Source organism: Propithecus coquereli, unplaced genomic scaffold (genome assembly GCF_000956105.1).
Source record: "Propithecus coquereli isolate 6110/MARCELLA unplaced genomic scaffold, Pcoq_1.0 Scaffold28, whole genome shotgun sequence".
NCBI classification, from domain to species: domain Eukaryota; kingdom Metazoa; phylum Chordata; class Mammalia; order Primates; family Indriidae; genus Propithecus; species Propithecus coquereli.
This window is the reverse complement of record NW_012148396.1, coordinates 13773307-13796388: the sequence shown is the minus strand read 5'-3', so window position 1 is coordinate 13796388 and position 23082 is coordinate 13773307. Positions and strand designations below refer to the sequence as shown.

The following is a 23082-nucleotide window of genomic DNA, read 5'->3' as shown; positions in this document are numbered from 1 at the left end:
AGTCAGGAATTACAGGTAGTCATAAATCAATATGTGGAAGGCATACATTGGTTTGGCCCGAAAAGGTGGGCCATCTGGAAGTGGGGGGCTTACAGGTTATAGGTGAGTTTAAAGATTCTTTGACTTCTAATTGGTTAAAGACATGAAGCTTTGTCTAAAGGCTTGGAATGTTTTAAGATAAGGAGGTCTGTCAATCAGAGACAAGCCGCCTGACATACATTTGTTGTATAAATTGAGGACCTGCAGGTCTGTCTTGCATATCCTTAGATCTGTTAATCGGTTACATAGGATATCTCCAAGAAGGGAGGGGGCACAATGAGGCATGTCTGACCTCCCTCCTTGTGGCAGGCAATTTAGTTTTAGGATATCCCCTTGCCCAAGAGGGGGTCCATTCAGTTAGCCGGTTGCAGGGAGCCTTAAGATTGTATTTTAGTTCACAGGAATCAACCTAAGTATACATCAACAGATGTGCAGATAAAGAAAATGTTGTATATATACAATGGAATATTATTCAGCCTTAAAAAGGCAGAAATCCTGCTATTTGTGACAACATGTATATACCTAGAGGACATTATGCTAAGTGAGATAAGCCAGTCACAGAAAAACAAATATTGCACCATTCCTCTTCCGTGAGTTATCTAAAATAGTCAAACTCACAGAAGCAGAGAGTAGCATGGTGGGTGCTAGGAACTGAGGGGCGGAGGAGATGGGCAGATGCTCGCCAATGGGTATAGAGTTTCAGAGATGCACTAGTAAGTTCTAGAGAACAGCACAGTGTCTGCAGTTAACCACAGAGTATTGTGCACTTTAAAGTATGTTAAGAGGATAGATCTCACGTTAAGTATTCTTACCACAAAGCACACACAGACACAAGAATACCAGGAAATTTTTGGAGTTGATGATATGTTTAGTACCTTGATTGTGGTGATGGTATCACAATGGATGCATGTGTCCAAATTCATCAAAATGTATACATTCAATATGTACAGTTTTTTGAGTATCAATTATACATCAATGAAGCTAAAAAAAAAAGTGGTGAAAAGACACTCAAAGGAAAGGAGGGAAGAAAGGAGTATGGGAAAGTGACAGGTACCTCAATGCTGTGTGTTCACTGCCCGCCCAAGAGCTATGGAGGTCACTTGGGTGCCACTTCCAGACTAAGGCAGTAACCCCGAGTGGCTCTCCATGTCCCTCCTCTGATGCAGCCACTGTGGACATGTGCTGATGTGGCACAGTCACTCAATGAAGATCCATGGGCTGTACAAAGCTGCATGTCAGCATATGCATATGGTGCTGCTTTGGTCCCTCTGTACTGGATTTCTGCCCACGCTGACACACAGGGACCAAGATCCTTCCCACAGCCCCTTGACACTGAGCCACTGAATAAATGGCTATGACCCAAATCCATGAGGATAGTGCCCTCAGGAGAAGGGAAGGTGGAAACAACCCTGGGTTGAGAGGAGGAACTGAGAAATTCATGTTTATCCCAATATTTTCTTTCTTAACAATAAAATAAGATACCCTGAGGCAAAGAGGACAAAATGTTCAAATTTCCTCATTTTGGGTAGTAAGCATATGAATATTTGTAGTACTATCTTCTCTGATTCCTTTGATTTATTTTCTAAAGTTAAAATCTAAGTAGCCATTAAAATTTGGGAAACAAAAATGTGAAAAGTGTCCAATTTTTAGAAAATGGAACAACCTGAATTTCCAACACTAGGGTTCCTCCATTTCAGTCCCAAAAAGGATCTGGGTCCTGAACCCCTGACGCCTACACAGAAGGTGGGGCCTTTCAGCTGTGACCACGTGGGGCCGGAAGGAAGAGATCAAGGATGGTTACTCAATCCCGGGTCCTGTGGCCTTGCTCAGTTAAGACGCACTAAGTCTGTCTACTCTGTTTGATCTGAGAACAGGGTACGTGCGCACACAAATCTTGCTGTCTCGGGAGCTGAGGACCCCCTTATGGGCAGCTCCCACAAAGACTCAGGGAGAGGTGGAGCCCACTGAGCCAAAACCAGGACATCTGACAACAGCCACACAACTTCCCTAATTTGGGATTTCACACAGCCACAGAATTAGTTAAGGATTACCAAACCCAGACCTTGGAAGGAGAACAATAGCCAGGAGGCAACTAGAGGGTCACCTGGGGCAGGAACTGTGAACTCTAGGCTGTTACTGAGGGAGACAGATTCCCGGGTCCCCCAAGGTCTGTGCTGTGTGGGGGAAGTGCTGCAGAGCCGGCCCACCCCCACCTCCCACAGCGAGTTCACCGCTCCAGTCCTTGGCGTCCCATTGTTCCAGCTGTGACACAGGGTGATGGAATGTCTCGGGAGCCCCCTCACATGGGCTGTTCTGTATGGGGAAAGGGGCGGCCTGCAGGATCACAAGAACAGAGAACTCCTCTGTCCAGCAACCTGCCATGAGGGGTGTTCACCAGGCTCCTCTCCCCATGCCTGGGACACCTGGGACTGCAGGTGTTTTTAACAGGATCCCAGCTTCTTTTAGGCAAACCGCTGCTCCTGCCTTTACACTGCTACACCAGGGCTCAGGTCCTGCTCTGAGCTGAGCAATCCCTGATGTCAGAAGCACACCAGGAATAGGGCTCATTGGGCCTATTAAAAGCCTGTTCTGTGTACTTCCTGTCTCAGCTGAGGTTCAGGACCACACAGAGAATTAAAAATCCTGCCCAGGCCAAGCACCAGAAACTGCACAGGCTGGTTAGAACAGCTTCTGCATTCACAGGGGATAAAGGTAGAAGCCTCTGTCTTTGGGTGTCTCACAGTCTTCTGGGAGGGGTGGAAGCTTTCAGTGGGGACAACCCCTAAACAATCAGTAACCCCAGGACGGACCATCCACCATGATTGCAGACCCTTAGCTCCTGCCTGCCATCTGGGCTCTCAGTACTCCCTGCCCAGCTGCCCTGAGCTCTGCCCCCATTTCATCCTCTACACCTGTGAGCATGGCAAAAGGGCAGGTTTCATTCTCTGCTTCCTTAGGAAGGAAGTGTAAACCCTAGATTATGTCCAGGATGAAGCTGAGTCCTCAACACACAGAAACGTGTGACTCACCATAGTAGCGGTGAATGGGATGTTGTCAATCAAGGACGAGGCCAAGGCTGAGACCCAGACCACCACGATGATGGCGGCTGCAAGGCGCCGGTCCTCCGGGACCATCTGGAAAGAGCAGATAATAGAAGCTGCATTGTTAAATCACGTGCACTTAGGATCCAATCCTATGACAGGTGAGACTCAGAGGGGACCAGAGGGATGTCAGTCCTTGCTCTTACACATAACAAGACCAAAGCAGACAAGGTGTGCAAAGTAAGGCCACACCCACACCAGGAGCCCAAGCTCCTGGGTTTCTGCAAGTAACTGCTGGGAGCAATTTCCAGCCATACCCAAGCCAACAAGCCTGTGAAGAGGGAGGCAGTGAGATCCCACCCCTCAACCACATCTGGTGCCCACACCAGCCTCATGGCCCAGCAGAGCGTGGGGTCGGGACATCTGCAGTTCATTTACGGAGACAGTGTCACCTGCTCTCCTTAGGCTTTAACTAAGGGCTAAAAGCAAAATAGCAGGCATCTGTAATTATATATTCTTTGAGAAAAAAACTTTCCCTTCATCTCTAGGCTACACAGGATAAAATAGGTTCCCTGCTGTACCTTTTTACATAATTAATGTGACCAGTTCTTCACAGATTTTTTTTAACAAAATCAAAGCACAATGGCTGGGGCACATTCTATTGCAGCACTTATTGTACCTTTATTAGCAAAGCAGTCTGTTCTCCGACATATTCTATTAAGTGGAGATGTGCCAAAGCCTAGAAGAAAGAATGTATGGTGAGAATCAGTTTAAAACTGAGAATATATGCAAGATTTTTTTTAAATGTCTTTAAAATGAAAAGAAGTGAACATAAGGTAGGCCCAGACTCTTGCTTCTTATAAAAGATCAGACTCAAATACATAGTCTATAAATAATTTACTATCATATATGCACAAGGAAGATTCGTGGAGAAGAGAGTCCAAAAGCAGAGGCAGAAATTCCTCACTGATTTGAGGTAATGTCCATGTTAAATTTAAATTTGAATGGAAGGCAATCTCTTTCAGATCTGTGTCTGAGGGCACTGTTCAATCGTACATAATGGAATGCCACACCATATAGGTCTTTCAAGTAAGTTGCATTACCAATTTCCTCTTTAAAGTTAAACATCACAGTTGAAGAAGAATAAAAAGAAAATACATGGTTTCTATAACCTTCAGAGAAAGGAAGGGTCTATTTAACTGGCATGTAACTATTTTCACAGTATTAGACAGATTCAGAAAACTGTACCCAGGGAAAGGTAGGAAAGAAGATCAGAAGAAAGAAAATGGAAGAGCAGGAGCCATTGTGTTCAGCTGCCACCGCGGTGTCTGCACAGGAGGGGGTGCTCTGAGACCCAGGCTGGATCTGAGCGGAAGGCACTGGGAGAAGACAGGTTGTGGCCGTCCAGCACCTGCCCAGTGTGTGACCTTTCCAGTGTGGTTTGATCATGCTGAAGAACTAACTATACATGTTGAAAACATCAGCTTGACCATGTTTAAATATAAGTTTAAGAATCCCAGTCCATCTGTACAGTTGTCAGTTGGCCTTCCTTTAAAAGCTATGGCTTTTATATCAACTAAATCAAAAGGATAATCTATTCAGAGCAGAATTCCTCATCCTCAGCACTGCTGACATTTGGAGCCAGATCCATCTTTGTTGCGGGTACTGACCTGTGGTTATAAAATGTTGAGCAGCATCCCTGGCGTCTGCCCACCAGATGCCAGTGGTGCCTCCCCTACCACCAAGGTGACAACCAAAAATGTCTCCAGAAAAAGCCAATGTCCCCTGGGGGGTAAAATCACCCCCAGTTAACAACCACCAATTTATCATAATTCAAATTTTATTAAAATAAATAAAATTTTAAACTTGAAAAAAATTAAATGTTGCCACACCTTTAATTTTGTTAGATACTACCCATTGAAAGAAAAATCAGAGGCCTAAACCAGATTACAACGTTCTGCCAAATACCAAATAGAGCTCGTTCTAGGTGTATATGGACCCCCCACACACACACAAGAGTATTGCGTGTGCATCTTGATGTGTGCCTATAGACAACTATATGTTTATATATTTAGTGTCATGCAATTATCCCAAATATCACAGTCTATAATACGTAGTGTAAGAAGACAAAAATAAAGTAAAATATTCAAAATACTTGAACACTGCATCTAACAACTCAGCTCAAAATAACTGATCTCTTTAAAAAAGTCAAAAGAGGAAAATACAAATATCTTGTACTCTTATAAAGTGACAAGCTAAATAATTATGTAGCACCTCCATCAAGCCTAAAGTTGTAAATATACATATTTAATATTACATATTTCACAAACTAAAGTTTATATATAGCCGAAGATGATATACATCACTTGTCTCCTCCATCAATTTATACAGTGATGAGATGATTGTGTAGCATAAATCATGATATGAAACATCATTATTCTTCTATCACAGAAATGCTGATTCAGCAATTGTCTGACATTCTCGTCTCATCCCATGGAAATAAATCAATACCGTAAATCGCTGCTACCACTTCTTTCAAAATGATGGACTAAGGGTCCCTTTGGCAGCCAAACAAATAGACCGTGGATAAAATACACTTCTTAGAGCATCCTGTATTACCAAGACAGTGTAAGGTTTTCCAGGGAATCTCTCTCTCTGGGAAAATGTTTCCTGCAGCTGGGAGACTTGGGTGGCAGAGAGGGATGGAGTCACCTTGAATGTTGAGGCTGTTCAAGTGCCGAAGTGGGAGGAGGCGTGAGCATCAGTGAGGCTGTAGGCCTTGACAAGGTTTCTCACGCTGAGATGAGATTCTCGAAATGCTCTGAAATTAACCCCTGGCATCCAGCAGAAGCAGACACAAGTAGTTTCTGGAAGAAAGTACCCCAAATGCAGGCCCTCGGGAGTCCCACAGATTGAGATGCAGCAACAAGATTGTAGTGTACGATCATCAAGAACACAGCAAGACAACGGGAATGAAAGCAGAAACAACCAAGACAGATTTAGACAGACCCCAACACTGCGTGAGGGAGAACTCGTGGATCCAGAATATAGAACAGGAATTTTGTTTAAAGAAACTAAAGGTTGAAGAGTGTAAAAGTACCAATTAACATTGGTCCTTGATGAGTTAAGGATAAAGGCTGTCATTTCTAGATGACACTAAACTACTAAAAGTATTAGAAGATATATAACTGCCAGGAAAGGGAAAACAGAATTTTAAATAATTCTCAATCAAATCAAATAGTCAAAAAAGGACATTGAAAATAAAAGTATAAAAGGTAGAACTGATAAAAAAAAAAATATGGCAGATTTAAACCCAAACGTATCAGTAACGCAACACAAGTAAATAGAATAAATGTTTTACTTAAGAAATAAAGATTGTCAGACTGGATTAAAAATATAAAACTCAAATACATACAATTTTCCAAAGACATCTAAAAGATAAGGTGCAGAAAATTTGAAAGTTTTAAAGCTTTGTAATTCTTTTTGTTCATCAAAGAGTTAACAATTCTAAATTTATATGTGCCTACCCACCAGCCTCAAAATATACAAAGCACAAACAAACAGAACTACAAGCACAATAGACAAATCCACAATCATTTTGGGAAATTGTTAATTAAGAAAAATAAACATTGGCATTAGAAGTCTCCTAGAAAGATGTTAAAGAATGAGAAGAATGCCTTTCATAATGCAATTCCTATCTGTTTTTCCATATAGGAACACCATCATCTGAGGGATATATAGATGACGATAGGCCTACATAAGAAGTAAAGATAAACAACCTAAAGATAGTATTAAATTGTTTCATCTGGAGTCAAATAATAAATTGCCTATGGTTGTCAGGCATATAACTAGGGGGCCTCATGTAAGAATTCTGGAAATCTAGTGTCATCGTATGTTCTCAGTCCTTCAGAAGACACTTTGTCTCAGGGTCAAGAAGACTCAAGTCAAGGAGACAGCAACTCTTTAGCACTATGTGATGATGCCCACACAGAGACACAGAATCGTTTTTCCCTAGTCATCCCACTTTTTAAGAGAAGCTAAACATCCAGATTTTTATCCAAATTCCCTATTTCAAATATATTTAAATTTTCTACTTTTTTTTTAAATTTCAGAGTATTACAGGGGTGCAAACTCTTTGGTTACATAAACTGCCTTTGTAGCATCTGAGAAGCGTGCCCATCCCCCAGACATCATGCACTGCATCCATTAGGTGTGGATTTACCCACCCCTCCCTCCCCCGACCTGCCTGACACCCTATGAATGTTACGATTTCCCATATGTGCACATTAGTGTTGATCAATTAGTACCAATTTAATGGTGAGTACATGTGCTGCTTATTTTTCCATTCTTGTGATACTGCACTTAGAAGAATGGGCTCCAGCTCCATCCAGGATAATAATACTAATACATTCATGAAAATATTTGACATGATAATAAATTTTATTATAAATATAAAATCTTTAAAATTAATTAAATGAAAAATAAACTGACACTAAGAACTTAATATATAAATTTAAATATAGATTAGAAGACTTGGTCAGGATGGCTCAGGCCTGTAATCCCAGCACTTTGGGAAGCCAAGGCAGGAGGATCACTTGAGACCAGGAGTTTGAGACCAGCCTAGGCAACATAGGAGGACCCCATCTCTACAAAAAAGTAAAAAATTAGCTGGGCATGGTAGCGCACGCCTGTAGTCCCAGCTATGCGGGAGGCTGAGGCAGGAAGATATCTTGAGCCCAGGAGTTTGCGGCTGCAGTGAGCTATGACTGCTCCACTGCACTCCAGCCTGGAAGACAGAGCAAGACCCTGTCTCAATCAATCAATCAGTCAATGATTAGATGCAACAAAAGAAAATTTAACTTGAAAAAGAGAAACTAGAAAATATCTTTACTGAAGCATGAAGAGAAATAACAGGAGAGAAACATACAGAAATGATGATAAGAAATATATAGATCATGGTAAAAAGCATTAACATGTAATTTGAATCTCAGAAAAAGAAATGTGGGAGAATAGACAAAAGCAATATTCGAAGTGACTCTAGTTAACAATTCTCCAAAATTAACAAGAGAAATAAAAGTACAGGTTCAAGAAGGTCTGGGAATACAAAATATCTAGGCATATCTTAATGGCACTGCTAAAATTCAAAAATAAAGTATACTAAAAGCAGCAAAGGTAAAAAAGATTTATCCTCTTCAAATGGTTGACATTCAGATATAAGTGTTTAACATTAACAGTTGCAAGCCAAAAAACAGCAGTATGATATATTGTGCAGAAAGGAAAAATTGCCAGCATAGAATTCTATAATGAGCAGTAATATTTTTTAAAAATGAAGGTAAAATAAAAATATTTCAGACAAACAAAAATGAGACTTCCTAGTCAGCAGACATGCACTATCTGAAATACAAATGGAGTTTTGCAGAGAGAAATAAAATGATCCCAGATGAAAACACAAGAATTGAGGAAGGAAAAAAGAGCACTGGGAAAAAGAAATAGATGGGTCAATGTAAGTGAATATTGACCACATAAACCATAATCATATCCTGTGGATTTAAGAGATATGTAGTAGTAAAAATACGTGATAATAATAATGTAAAAGATAGGGGGAATAAAAGAAAATGTTGAAAGCTAAACAAACAAACAAAAATAAACAAGTTAAGAAATCACAATGGAAACTGAAAATAATTTTGAATGGATAAAAATGTAAATATAATCAAAATGCATATTAAAACTTAAGGGATGAAGCTAAAGGGAAATTGGTAGCCTTAAATATACATGTTGGAAAATATAAATCATAAAAATCAGAAGCTAAGCATCTATAGAAGTTAAAAAAAGAAAAAAATAGAGCATAAAAAATAAAATAAAATAAAAAAGAACAAATTAAACCCAAAGAAATAAAAAGCAAATAATAATTGTAAGAGTAGAATGTAATAAAATAGAAAACAAATATACAATTAAGAATTTTTAAAAGACTAAGAAAATCTATATACCCATGGGATACTGACAAATGGAGAAAGAGAAAGGGGGGGGGAGACAGAGAGAGAGAGACACCAATAGCAGCAATGAAAAAGACACCATCACTAAAGATACTGCAATAAATAGATAAAGGAGAAAAAATACAAAAAAAGCAAAATCAATTCTAGCATTCTTTTTGTTTTTATATGGATATACAGTTGATTTGGCACCATTTGTTGAGAAAGCGTTTCCTTCCTCAATGAATTGCTTTGACTCTTTTCAAATCTGTTGGTCACATGCATAGGGTCTATTTCTGGACTCTGTTCCAGTGATCTATGCTCATCTTTTGCCAGTACCACACTGCCTTCATTACCATAGCTTTACAGTAAGTCATGAAATCAGGAAAGTGTTCCAATGTTGTTGTTCTCTTTAAAAATTGCTTTAGCTACTTCAATTTAGTCCTTTGCATTTCTATATAAATTGTACAGTTAGCTTGTCATTCTCTGCAGAAAAGCCTGCTTTAATTTTGATTGGAATTACATTTGAATCTGTAAGTCAATATGAGAAGAAATGTAAACTAAACAATATTGAGTCTTTTGATCTATAGATGTAGTATATCTCTTCATTAAATTTTTAAAAAATTTCTTTCAGAAAGCTTTCAGTTTTGTTTTCTTGGTTTTTTTGTTTGTTTTTTTGTTTGTTTGTTTGTTTGTTTTGGTGTAGGGATCTTGGGCATATTTTGTTAGATTTATTCCTAGGTTTTTAAGTATTTTTTGGTATCACTATAAATACAATTGTTTCTTAAATATTTTTGAATGGTGTGTTGCTAGTGTATGAGAACATATAGATTTTTGGATATTGATCTTGTATCTTCTGACCTTGCTAAATGTCTATATTTGTTCTGGGAGTACTGAGTTTTTTGTAGATTACCTGAGATTTCCTATATAAACACTCACATAGTCTGGAAAAAGGGACAGTTTAACTTCTTCCATTTTCAGTTTTCTGCCCTTTATTTCCTTGTATTGCTGTATTGCAATAACCATGTCCTTCAGTACATTGAATGTTGAATGGAAATGGTGAAAGTAGGCACGCTTGCCTTGCTCCCAGTCCCAGGGAAAAACAATTAAGTTTTTCAACATTAAATATTAACATAAGGTTGGCTCTAGGTTTTTCAAAAATGCCTTTCATCAGTTTGAGGATTTGTAGTTTGCTAAAAATTTTTATCATGAATTAGAATGCTGTCAAATGCATTTTCTGCATCTACTGAAATGATTATATAGTTCTTCTCCTGAATTCTGCTAATATGGAAAATTACATTAATTGATTGTTGAATGTTAAATTAACCTTGTATTTCAGGAATAAACCCTTCTTGGTTATGATATACTATCCTTTTTTATATTGTTATATTTATCTTATTAAGAATTTTGGGATCTATGTTAATGAGGGGTGTTGATCTGTAGTTTTCACACATAATGCTTTGTCTTTAGTATCAAGGTAATTTTAGACTTACAAAATGAGTTGGCTGATAATGTTATTCATATGTTTTATGGCTTTCCTGATTTTTTGTCTAGGTAGTCTATCAATTTCTGAATGGTAATAAAATCCCTTCCTATGATTGTGAAATTGTCTATTTTACTTTAGTGAATCAATTGCATCTTGAGGATTTATTAGGCACATTTTAATTATTATGTCTTTCTAATAAACTGTCCCCATTCGCTATTATTAAATATCCCTCATTATCTCTAATAATGCTGTTTGTCTTGAAGTCTATTTTATGCCATTTTGCCCTTTTATGCTTATTGTTTGCATGCTGTACATTTTTCCATTCATTTACATTCAGCACATCTCTATCCTTATATTAAAATTATGTTTCATATCACTTCTCGGCCATTGGCTAAGATCAAGTGTAAAATTATGTCTCTTATGGACAGCACATATGAGAGCCTTACTTTTTTTTTTAGCTGCTTTCTCAATATTTTCCTTCTAATTTGAATGTTTGCAATTAATAAAATTATTACTATAGTAGCATTCAGGTAATAAATTTATTATTTATTTTCTATTCATTTCTCTGTTTTCTATTCATTTCTGTGCCCATTTTTCTGTTTCTGGGGTTACTTGAATATTATTTTGTTTTTATCAGTTGGCTCTTTGTCTAAATCTTTATATTTTTAGTAGTTACTCCATGGATTACAATATACATATCTAAACTTTCTACAGTCTACTTAAAGTTTTATCACATCAAATAAAATGTACAAGCCTTGAAATGATAGAGGTCACTTTATCTCCTCCATTTCCCTCTATGTCATAGTTGTCACATGTATTACATCTACACACATTAAAACTCCCACCAATGCTATAATTTATACTTTCAACTGTCAAACCTGTTCTAAAGAACTTAAAAGGGAAAAATGTTATCTTTTACATTTATGTATTACTTACTATTTTTGTTGTTCTTCCTTCATTCCCAAAGATCTAATTTCCCTGTAGTATCATTTCCTTTCAGCCTGGAAAAATTTCGTTAACATTTCTTATAGAGCAAGTCTGCTGGGAATGAATTCTAATAGTTTCCTTTATCTGAAAATGACTTTTTTTTTTTTTTTTTTGCCTTTATTCCTGAAGGGTTATTTTGCTAGATATAGAATTCTGGCTTGAAAGTTCTTTTCTTTCAGCACTTAAAGAAGTCGGTCCACTACCTACTAGCCTCCATGGTTTCTGATGAGAAATTTGCAATCATTCAAATCGTGGTCCCTTGTATGCAATGTGTCACTCTTCACTTGCTGTTTTCAAGATTTTTTTTCTTATCTTAGGTTTTCAGCAATATGATTATAATGTGTCAAGGCATGGTCATAGTTTTATTTTTATCCTGTGTGTTCACTGGGTTTTATGAAATTACAAATAAAATCCATTTTAAGTGCATTTTTCTTTACCTCACTTACCGTACTTAACAAAAACTAAATTCTTTGGTCATTTCACCATCTGGGTCCTCTTAGGTTTGATATCTGTTGATTATCTTTTTCCCTTGGGAATTGATTATATTTTCATCATTTTTTGTATATTGGGTCCTTTGGCACTGTCTCCTGGATATTGCCAATGTTAAAATATGTAGACTCTGGATCCTGTTATAATTGCCTAGAGATTATTGATGTTTTTATTTAGAAGTTAATTAGGTTCAGACTATAATTCTGCCTCACCTTCTAAGGGAAGTGATTCAAATTCAAATTTTCTTTTATTTTAATATAATTTTATTATTTTATTTTTATTTATTTATTTTTTTTTTTTTAGAGACAAAATCTCTCTATGTTGCCCAGGCTGGTCTCAAGTAATCCTCGCACCTCAGCTTCCCAAAGTGCTGGGATTACAGGCATTAGCCACCATGCCCGGTCAAATTTTCTGTGATAGTTTGGGTCTGTCCCACACACACATAGTCCAATAGTCAGCCAGAGACTTGTGCAGATGATTCAAATTTCAGTTGCATTCTCTAAGCTTTGCCATCTTGGTTTGTGTCTGTCTAGCACATACATGATTCAGGAGTTAGAGACCTGCATGGAAGGTTCTAACCTCAGTCAGTGTTCTGGGCCTGTGCTAAATTAGCTTGAGTCTATCCCACACATGCATTAGAAACTAGGATAAGGCTTGTGCAAGTGCAAGTTCAAGAACAGAACTGAAGGGTTCTCTGGCTCTCTCATCTGGGATTCCTCCACACTCCCATAGGTGTGACTTTCCCTGGCTCCTCTGGACAGAAGATGGGGTTGCTGCTGGAACCCTGTCCTTCTGAGCCACTGTGCCACTACGTGATGGGGGCCTGCCCTGGAAGAAATCCAGGAGAGAAAAAAAAACAGGAAAATCACCCCTGAGAGGGTCACTTCTCCAGGTTTTGACACCCATACACAATCCACCTGTTTTTTGTTTATTTTTCAGAGTTCGCAGGTAGTTGATTTTTGTGTTTTGTCCAGAGTTTTAGTTGTATTCAGAGGGATATATGGACTTTAGTAGGATTACACCTCCATAGCAGAATTGGAACTCAACATTTTCTCTTACTGTGAAACCCAGTTAAAACAGTCTTTCTCAGCCAATATCTAGACTTAAAAATAAATTAGATGTGATACTTTTCCTGTGCCAAATCCCTTAACTGACCTATATATCCTTAATCACCACCTAGGGATGTGGGCAAGAACATAGGGAGGGCCTCGTGCCCACCTTGGAGCCCTACCCAGGGTGAGGGAGATCAACCTATGCCATACAGCAACTCTGGATGAGGAGAAAAGGATGCTGGTCTGCCTGACTCCGGCCAGAATTTGAAAGGAAACTCTTAAAACTTTCCATGACCATCAGGTGTACTAAGGTAGAGGCACAAGTACACTGATATTCAAGAAGTCGAGTAGACAGTCATGTGCTCTTTGGGGTTCCTCTTATCAGATGCCCTGTGCCCTGCCTTCCTTTGCTGATTTTTCCTCTGATGATGTCCTGTCTTATTTTAAAGTCATCTCCATCAAAATCTGACCTGAGCAAAACAAATCTGGTTTTTTTAAACCTCTAAAACATATTGAAAGTTCTTACATGTTTAACAGTTGATATATTTAGCTATTTTCACAAACATTTTGAATATATCATAACTGGAATTATTTTAAGTGAATTTGAATTACAACACTATTTTTGGAGAATGTCATAGCAAGGTTAGAAAGACTATCAAAATTGATAAATAGCTCATTATAAGTCATCTTTGCTGTAAACATTTACAAATCAAAATGGCTGTGTGTCAATTTTCCTCCAGAATTATGCATGAATCTTCCCTGTATCCTCACTAAATATCTTGTTTGCAAGACAGCATTTCCTTAGAGACTCAGATACAAGAGAAAGCTACAGTTAAATGACCCTGGTGTTCATGTGCCTGGCAGAAAAACTAGGTGATCACTCTCATTTTCTAAAAATAAATTTCTTGTTCTTTTTCTCCTTTACATTAGAATTAGAGATCCCCTTAGAGTCATCCATAATTTAAAACTAATCCTATCTATTTTTATATTCCATGTAAGAGAAACATCAGAAGTGACCTGAATAATTATTGGAAAACACTAAATTAAAGGAATAAAACAAAATTTATTTTTGTTGGGTTTTCTTGGATAGTGATTTTTGGTTTGTTTTGTTTTTGTGTTTTCATTTGTTTAGTTTTATATTTTTACGGGAGTGGTTTCTATATTTGCTATTTTTTCCCCAAAGGCAAGAAGAATGAGCCATTGGTGTTTCTGAACTCATACACTGAACTTAATGGGTGCTCGCTCTCTGCCCTTCAGGGCAAAACACGCTCAGGCCACTGTGCTCTTTAACAGCACTCCCTGCAATTAATTTTTACAGGGAATGAACTTTCTTTCACTCCTTTACATTATGTTATTTCTCAGACCTTAACATTTTCAAGACAGTTGAGAATATAAAAGCCATATGTCTTTTATGTTATAAGCCCTAGGGTTTATGAGTAAAAATAACTAATACCAAAAAGTAACTTATACACAAGAAGATGATGGATAGCCAAGGAGAACTTGGAAGGCTGCAGGGGAGCCTGGTTTGGAATTTGGCACGGATTATTAACTAGCAACATGAAATTGTTACATTCAACCTATAAATTAGAGGTTTGTCCTGCCTATTATTAGCACTATTATTACTTTCAAGGACAGAGGCTTGGTACAACTAAAGATGCCCCACTGGCAGAGACACACATAAATCCAGACCCATGGGACACCTTTCCACACTTCCTGGACACTCAAAGGAGGAAATGAACACAAAGCATGAATATGCCGGTATGGAGAATCCATCACTTAGGAACCAAGAAATCATCAAAGTTTTCTAACACTGCCGAGAAATAACAAAATTACATTTTTCTTTCTTTTCAGCTTAAGATTCTGATAAATGTATCCTCACAAGAAGCCTTCTTAGATGAATCCATCTGGGAACCGCTCTCCACATAAAACCTGTGAAAATCATTATAAATGACAGTCATACCTCTGGAAACATGGTTTGATTTATAAACATGAGTATTTCATAAATGTTCAATCCTCTTGAGACAACATCACATATTAGTCAGTCTCAATCATTCCTTTGTTTCTTTGATAAATATTTATTGAGTGCTTACTATGTAGCAGGCACTGTTATGAGAACTGGGGATTCAACAGTGACCAAGATAGTCATGTTTGCTGATCTCCTGAAGCTTATATTCTGGTGAAAGGAGACACACAAAAAGCAATTTATATAATCATACATATGCACACACACATATTTGTATATTATAGCATGATTACAATGCAAAATAGACCATAATCTGCTGGAAAGAAAGGAAAGCAGAGTAAGGAGCTAGCAGTGATGGGGAGAGCTCTTTCCATATAGCCAAGGATGGCTTCCTTGAGGGCTGATATTTGAGTAGACACTGGAGGTGTGAACCAGCTGCCAACATGCTTGGGAAGAGCATCCCAGGTAGAGGAGACAACTACAAATGCACATTCACCTAGTAAGAAGTACATTGTGGCTGAGGTCCATTGAGCAAGGGAACATGTGGCTGAAAATAATGCATAAGCAGCAGCTGCAGCCAGGTCACTCATGGCTTTACAAGCTGTGGTTGAGGCTCTGGATTTTATTCCAAGTGCAACAAGGACAACATATTGCTGTCAAAAGCACCAAATGCTATTGTTCTTGCCAAAGATGCTAAGAAAATAAGTGATGTTTGCAGCAGTACAGAAAGAAATCTGCTGTTCAGAAGTTTTGTCAAAAAGATCCAAGGGGCCGGGTGCAGTGGCTCTCGCCTGTAATCCTAGCACTCTGGGAGGCCGAGGCAGGTGGATCGTTTGAACTCAGGAGTTCGAGACCAGCCTGAGCAAGAGCGAGACCCCGTCTCTACTAAAAATGGAAAGAAATTAGTTGGACAACTAAAAACACATAGAAAAAATTAGCTGGGGATGGTGGTGCATGCCTATAGTCCCAGCTACTTGGGAGGCTGAGGCAGGAGGATCGCTTGAGCCCAGGAGTTTGAGGTTGCTGTGAGCTAGGCTGATGTGACAGCACTCTAGCCCAGGTAACAGAGTGAGACTCCGTCTCAAAAAAAAAAAAAAAGATCCAAGTGTCACTTCAGGTCTAACTTTTCAATATTACAGAGCAAAAGAGAAAGCAGTATCTCATTCAAGATTCTCAAACCAAAGCCCGCTGAGACATCCATAAATCTACTTAATCTCTAGCAGAACCCTAAAACAACTGACAACTCGTTTGATTCTTAGGATTTATAGATAAAGACAGGTTTAAATATATTTTTGTAAAATTTTTAAGCTAATAGGTAAAAGAATACAACTATTATCTATAACTTCAAAACACAAAACACTGGAAAAAGAGGTGCAAAGAAATTTTAACAATATACTACATCAGTACACGGGAAGAAGAAATTTCAAAGAAATATAATAATATATCAAATATATGGCATAACAAAGAATGTTTTAAATTTAGATCCAATTATATGTTCTTTACTAGAAACAAACTAGAAACAAAGTGACAGAGATTAAAATAAGTGAATGGGCAATTTCAGGGGACTTCTAGTCCAGACAAAATGGCATAGACCCCTTTCTCCCTGTTCCTCCTGCCATGCATAACTATAAACCCTGGCAATAAAGCAAGAAGCAACTAAAAGAGAATTCTGAAATGTGGTGAAAGGGAAGCAAACTTGTTTGGGGCCCCAGAACAGTAGGAGCAGCACAGCTGCAGGTCAGGAAATACCAAAGCAGTATTTCTTGTCCAACCCACCCCCAATACAACAAGAGCAGGCAGCTAGGTGGACTTGTTCCTCCCCTGGAAAGAACAACACCAGGAGGTCACGGCCCCCTGGCAAGGAAGACAATAGGAGACCTGCCAACAAAGGTGGCCATGGAAGGCACTCCCCTCCCTGCGGAGAGATATCTGGTGAGCAGGCAGAACAGAACCTGAAGACAGATCCCACCACAACACACACCTGGTGTCTCAGGCTTCTGACACCAGCCCTAAGACCTCCTTGCCTTGCCAAGAGACCCCCAGGGCAGCTGTGGGCACTGGTAGGGGTATTGTACCACAGCACGTGGCTCAACTAGTGTTCTGAGGCCTCCACAGGAAGGGGGATCCCATCACAACAAACACTCAGCCATGGAAGCCTCTTCATTCCTGCAGACTTGAACCTCTTCTTCCCACATGAAGAGAAATCTGGGAAGTCGAGCCTGGGAAAATCCCTTCCACCCACTCAAGGAGCACTCAGCAGCATCAGAGAAATGAAATCAACCAAAGTAGCACTGCAAATGTCTGAAAACCAAACTTTCACTTGAACCACAGACCACAGAAGTAATCCATAACCTGCATGCTAAACTTAAACAGGGTGACTGCTTGCTAAAATAAAGGATTTAGGTATGACTCAGTGTCTCCTAAAATAATAGATAAAATATCTAGGATACAATCAAAAGTCACCTGTCATATCAGAAACCAAGAAAATCACAACTTGAATGAGAAAAGACAATTGACTGATGCCAACACTGAGATGAATCAGATGTTGGATTATTTAAAACAGATTTTGAAGAAGCCATCATAAAAATGTCTCAACATCAGTTACAAAATTCTCTTGAAACAAGTGAAAAAAAAGTGAAGAAAGAGAAGTTATATAAAACAGAACCAAATGGAAATTATAGAACTAAAAAATACAGTTACAGAAATTTTTAAAAATCTCTTGATATGCACTCAATAGTAGCACAGAGATAATAGAGAAAAGAATCAGTGAACTTAAGGAAAGATCAATTGAATTCACCCAATTTAAACAACAAACAGAAAATTTATTTTTTAAAAGTGGGGGAATAGAGCCTCAGGGACCTGTGGGACTATTTAAAAAAGATCTAAGATTCACATCATTGAAGTTTTAGAATAGAACTAGAGTAAAGTTGAAAAAGTACTTTAAGGAGTAAAGGCTTAAATTTTCCCAAATTTGGCAAAAGACACAAACCTATAGAGTCGAGAAGCTGAGCAAACCCCGGGAACATGATAACAGGACAAACCCAAAGAAATCCACATCAAAACAAATCATAAACTTCCAAAAAATAAAGACAAAAATATATTTTTTGAAAACAGCAAGAGAGTACTGTGAGTACTATGTATTACCTATAGGGGAACACAAATTCAAATGACGGCAAATTTCTTATCTGAAACTATGAGGAACAGAAGAAAATGGTATGTCATTTTTTAAGTGCTGAAAGGAAAAAAAAGTCAACCATACATTCTATATCCGGTGAAACTATCCTTTAGGAGAGAAGAGGAAATAAAGACACTCTCAAATGAAGGAAAATTAAGAAAATTTGTTACTAGCAGATCTATCCTTAAAGATTGGCTAGAAGAAGTTCTTTCAACATAAAGAAAATTATAAGTAATAATTTTGGAGCATCGTGAAGGAAAAAGAACAACAGAAAGAGCAGAAACGTGTACATACACTATTCCTTTCCTCATAAGTTTTATAAATCATATTTGATGACTGAAACAAAAATTGTAATCCTATCTCATACGCAAGAGAAAGCAAAGGAATCTCAAGGGAAGTGAGATTTCCACACTTCACTCAAGTGTTAAATAAATTCTAATGTCACATACGCATATTGCAGTCCTCTGAGCAACGACTCCAAAAACTATACAAAGAGATATACTCAGAAATACTATAAATAAATTAAAATATAATCCTAAAAAAAGTTCAAGTAACACACAGGAAGTCAAGAAAAGAGAAACATAGGTACTAGAAACAGAGGAAACAAACAGAAAATAAGGACAGTAGGTATTTGTGTTAGGTTGGTTCCAGGACCCTGTAAATACCAAAATAGATCATATTCTGGGTCATAAAACAAATCTCAACAAATGAACAATTGAAACCATCCAACTGTAATGAAATAAAACTAGAAGTAAATAAAGACAATAGAAAAATCTCTAACACGTGGAAACCAAACAACAAATAATCCATGGGTTAACAAAGAGGTCTCTCAGTAAATTTTAAAATATATAGAACTGAATGTTAATGAAAATACAACATATCAAAATATATAAGATGCAACTGAAGCAGAACTGAGAGAAAATTTTATAGCACTAAATGCTAACATCAGAAAGGAGGGGAAATCTCAATAAACTAACTTCCTACCTTCCTCAACAACAAAAAAATAGCAAAATAAAGAATAAAATGCACCAAAAGCAAGCCAAAGAAACAATAAAGATCATAGCAGAAATTTATAGAATTAAAATACAAAAATAATAGAGAAAAATCAATGGGGAATAAAAGTTATTTCTTTAGGGAAAATCAATAAAACTGACAAACTTCTAATAAGACTGACAAAAATTTTAAAAGACATGAATAACCAATATCGAGAGTGAAATATGAAATTTAACTACATATATTACGGACAGTAAAAAAATATTAAGGGAATATTATCAATAACTTTACACACAAATTTGACAACTAAGAAGAAATGGGCCAATTCTTCAAAAAATACAAAGTATCGCAACTTAACTTAGATAAAATAGATCATCTGAATAGCACTTTGGCAATTAAAGAAGGTGAATTCTTAATTTAAAAGTTCCTCTCAAAAAATAAATTTCCAGGCTCAGATAGTTTCACCAGAGAATTCTACTAAACATGTAAAGAAGAATTAGCATCAATTCTATATAATCTTTTCCAGAAAATAAAAGAGGAAGGAATGCTTCCCAACTCATTTTATGAAGCCAAAATCAGACAAAGCTAGTATAAAGAAACAAGTACAGATCAATATATCTCATGAACTTAGACACAAAAATCCCTGACAAAATGTTAGCAAACCGAATTCATGAATGTGTGAAAAGAATTATATACCATGACCAAGCAAGATTGGTATGCAAGGCTGGCTCAATATTTGAAAATCAGTCAGTGTACTCTACCATATCAATAGGCTAAAAAAGAAAAATCATATTATTTTCTTCTGAAGCCTCCAGAAGTAATGCATCCCTGCCAACAGCTTGAGTTTAGACTTCTGACCTCCAGAACTGTAACAGAATAAATTTGGGTTGTTTTAAGCCACTAAATTTGTGGTATTTAATAATGTGGGCAGCAATAGGAAACTAATGCATGTGGCAACAGGGACTCTGCTGAAGTGATTAAGTGAGAGACCTGGAGAAGGGGAAATTATCCTGGCCAATAGGGGTGGGCTCAGTCTAATTACAATGGCTCTTGTGATTATGTTAGAAATCAGTACGTGTTACAAATAAGGAATTTCCTTCCCTTCTCACAAGGCTTCGTCCAGTGTTGGGGTGGTTTAGAAATGTTAGGGTGACCTAGGGATATTGCTGGCCTAAGAATATTTGCAGATGTGACAGTCTGCTTAGGTGTGGCTGTTTTCCAAATGGTAAGGACATTCCAAGGGCAGGAGGAACTAAAAACTGCTCCAGGACTGTAATCAGGAACGCCCAACCTGCTGGAAAACTAGCCTGGCCGCAATCCCAAATTTATGTTCTTGTTTAGCTTTAGGCTAGGAATAGCTTTGCTGAGATTATTGTGCACCTGAATATCTTAATCTTTATAAATAATCTTTAAAGTTTGCCTGTGGGATATCTTTAGGATATGTAATCTTTATGGTAATCTATAGAAAATTGTTTGCCTGTGGGATGTCTTTAGAACATGTTTGTCTGTATGATTTATGATGATCTTTTGTTCTTGGGATGAATAAATACGAGTGAGAAATCACTCCCAGGACTCTTGGTCTGGAAAGCCTCGAGTCCCCCGACCCCACTCTTTCTCTTCTCCTGTCTCTTCTCTTATTCCTGCGCGATGCCCCGTTTTCGGCCCTGTCAGCTGGGGAATTCCTGGCAATCCAGCCTATCATTCAATAACTTACAGAATTGTTTTTCCGATCCTTGGTTTCCCACCCAGGTGCTTTCACTCATTTTCCAGTGAAGGGAGTGCATCAGACCAGAATTCGCCATCGTACCATGCTCCGTTACCCAGAAGCGGCTGACTTGACAGAACAGTGGCCTGCTGAGGTTTAGCTGCACTATCTGCTGCAATCCAAACTCTGCAAAGTTGGGGTGCCATCCACAGCATGCAGTATGTGCTTAAACAAATGACCAACCAATGTCACTATTTCTTGCACAGCCCACTGGAAAGCACCGACGTGGGAACGAAGGAGAAGGGACAGGAATGGCACCCCTCACTACTACACCCAGTAACCCACTTAAGGAAGTTTTGCTCCCTGTCTACAATCTTGAGTTCAGTGGATTTGCTGGTCCTAATACCAAGGAAACCCAACTAACAGCTCAGTGAAGGGGCTGTTATGTCGGAATCTGAGAGTGCCCACCTGGCCACTGGGGGCTCCTCATGCCTTGCAGCCATCAAACAGACAAGAGGAGTCCCTCTACTGTGCAGGATGACTAATCTAAATTATCAGAGGGAACTGGCTGGCTGCTCCCTCATGTGGGCGAGGAGAATAGTCCAGAAGCTGGGGCACTTGCTGGTGTGCCTCCTTCCATTCTAGTCGTTCTAGTTCATGGACACCTTGGTGCTCCAGTACAGACCCAACACCAAGGTCTCAGGCCCTGTGGGAACGAAGGTTTGGGTCACCCCAACAGTGAATAAAAACCACGCAGCTGAGGAGGTGGCAGAGGTAAGGGGAACATGGTGTTAAAGACAAAGGTACATTTTTATGGAAAAAACATTTATACGGAAAAAAAGTCTAAAAGCAGGTTATTAAAGAATACACATATTATGATGTAGGAAACAATTTTAATTATAAAAGCATATATATAGTATGATTCCAATTTTGTTTTAAAAAATGAACACACACACACAAAATGAGAAGGCTACATATCAAAATGTTGGTGATGGCTAACAATGGTGGTTAATTCATGGATTTTTTTCCTTTTTGCTTATCTGAATTTCCTAATTTTAATCAGTTTGAGTAGCATTCTTTTTGTTAAGGTTAAAATTCTGAAATTTAAAAATTTTTAAACTCCTGAGTGTTTTCAACACTAAAGGCCCTGGCTAAGGTGCCTCTCAGAGAGAACAAAACACAACAGGGAGATGAAGCAATCAGAAAGGTTCTGTCTTATTTTGCTGTGATTTTAATATGCCACATGCATGACACTCTGAGAGCAACATGTGCAATTGAACATAAATATTGATAATGATACAAAAAACAAACTGGAGTGAAAACCTGGATATCCAAAACTATCAGGCAATCATCTCAGCAGGTTTTAAAAGTTGCATTCTTTATTTTGTCATCATTTGTAATGGCAATAATCTTAAAATAACATAAAAATGGTTCACTGCCCATATAAGTATCTCATAATTTAACAAGATGCAAAAGAAGGGGGGAGGGGGGAGGGGAGAGCAGGGAGGAGGGGACAGGTATTTGCATAGACAAAGAGTGCAATGCGCACCACCCGAAGGATGGACATATTTGAAACTCAGACTTGGGGGGGGGCCAAGGGCAACATACGTAACCTAAACATCTGTACCCCCATAATATGCTGAAATAAAAAAAATAAAATAAAAAATAAAAAGATGCAAAAGAAATCTATAATCAGAGCATAAATTCACCACCTAGGTTGCTTAATTATCTGTCAACAATATCTAATACCAAATTTTAATTGCGCTTAAATTCTATTTGAAAATCCATGGTTGAGAATATATAGAAATCATTAATAGAGGAAAGAAAACCAATATAAGTCTAAGTAATTAAGTAAATTTCAAAACTCCTACCACTTATTTGGTGGAGAAAGCCTAATAGATGAAGTTCATGAATGACACGCATATGTCTTGCTAACAGAACCAATAACCACAGCCTTGTAGGACTTGAGCCTTTCAAGATAAAGCCCTTTTCCTAGGTTCACTGGAACTTAGCTCCAAGCTTTCAATCCTGGGACGATGGCAAATCCCTCTACCGTTGGTGCCATGCAAGAGCACAGGAGGCTAAGGAGAAACAAACCTGGCCCCTGTCAATGCAGCAAAGGAAGCTGCTGCCTCAGCACCATTTGGACAGAAGGAATCCAATGCTAGCATTTGGCCAAGAGA

At 38.2% G+C, this 23082-nt stretch overlaps 1 protein-coding gene across 1 annotated transcript in view; it reads right to left on the bottom strand.

Moving 5' to 3' along the window:
* OCA2 (oculocutaneous albinism II) overlaps positions 1-23082 on the bottom strand; it is a 242073-nt gene that overhangs the window by 80409 nt on the left and 138582 nt on the right. Inside the window, exons 19-22 of the mRNA XM_012648001.1 lie at positions 3760-3819; positions 3065-3173; positions 2817-2821; positions 880-914 (exon numbers count right to left, since the gene is read on the bottom strand). Of these exons, the coding sequence (XP_012503455.1) occupies positions 880-914; positions 2817-2821; positions 3065-3173; positions 3760-3819 (209 nt within the window). The remainder of the gene's footprint in view (positions 1-879; positions 915-2816; positions 2822-3064; positions 3174-3759; positions 3820-23082) is intronic.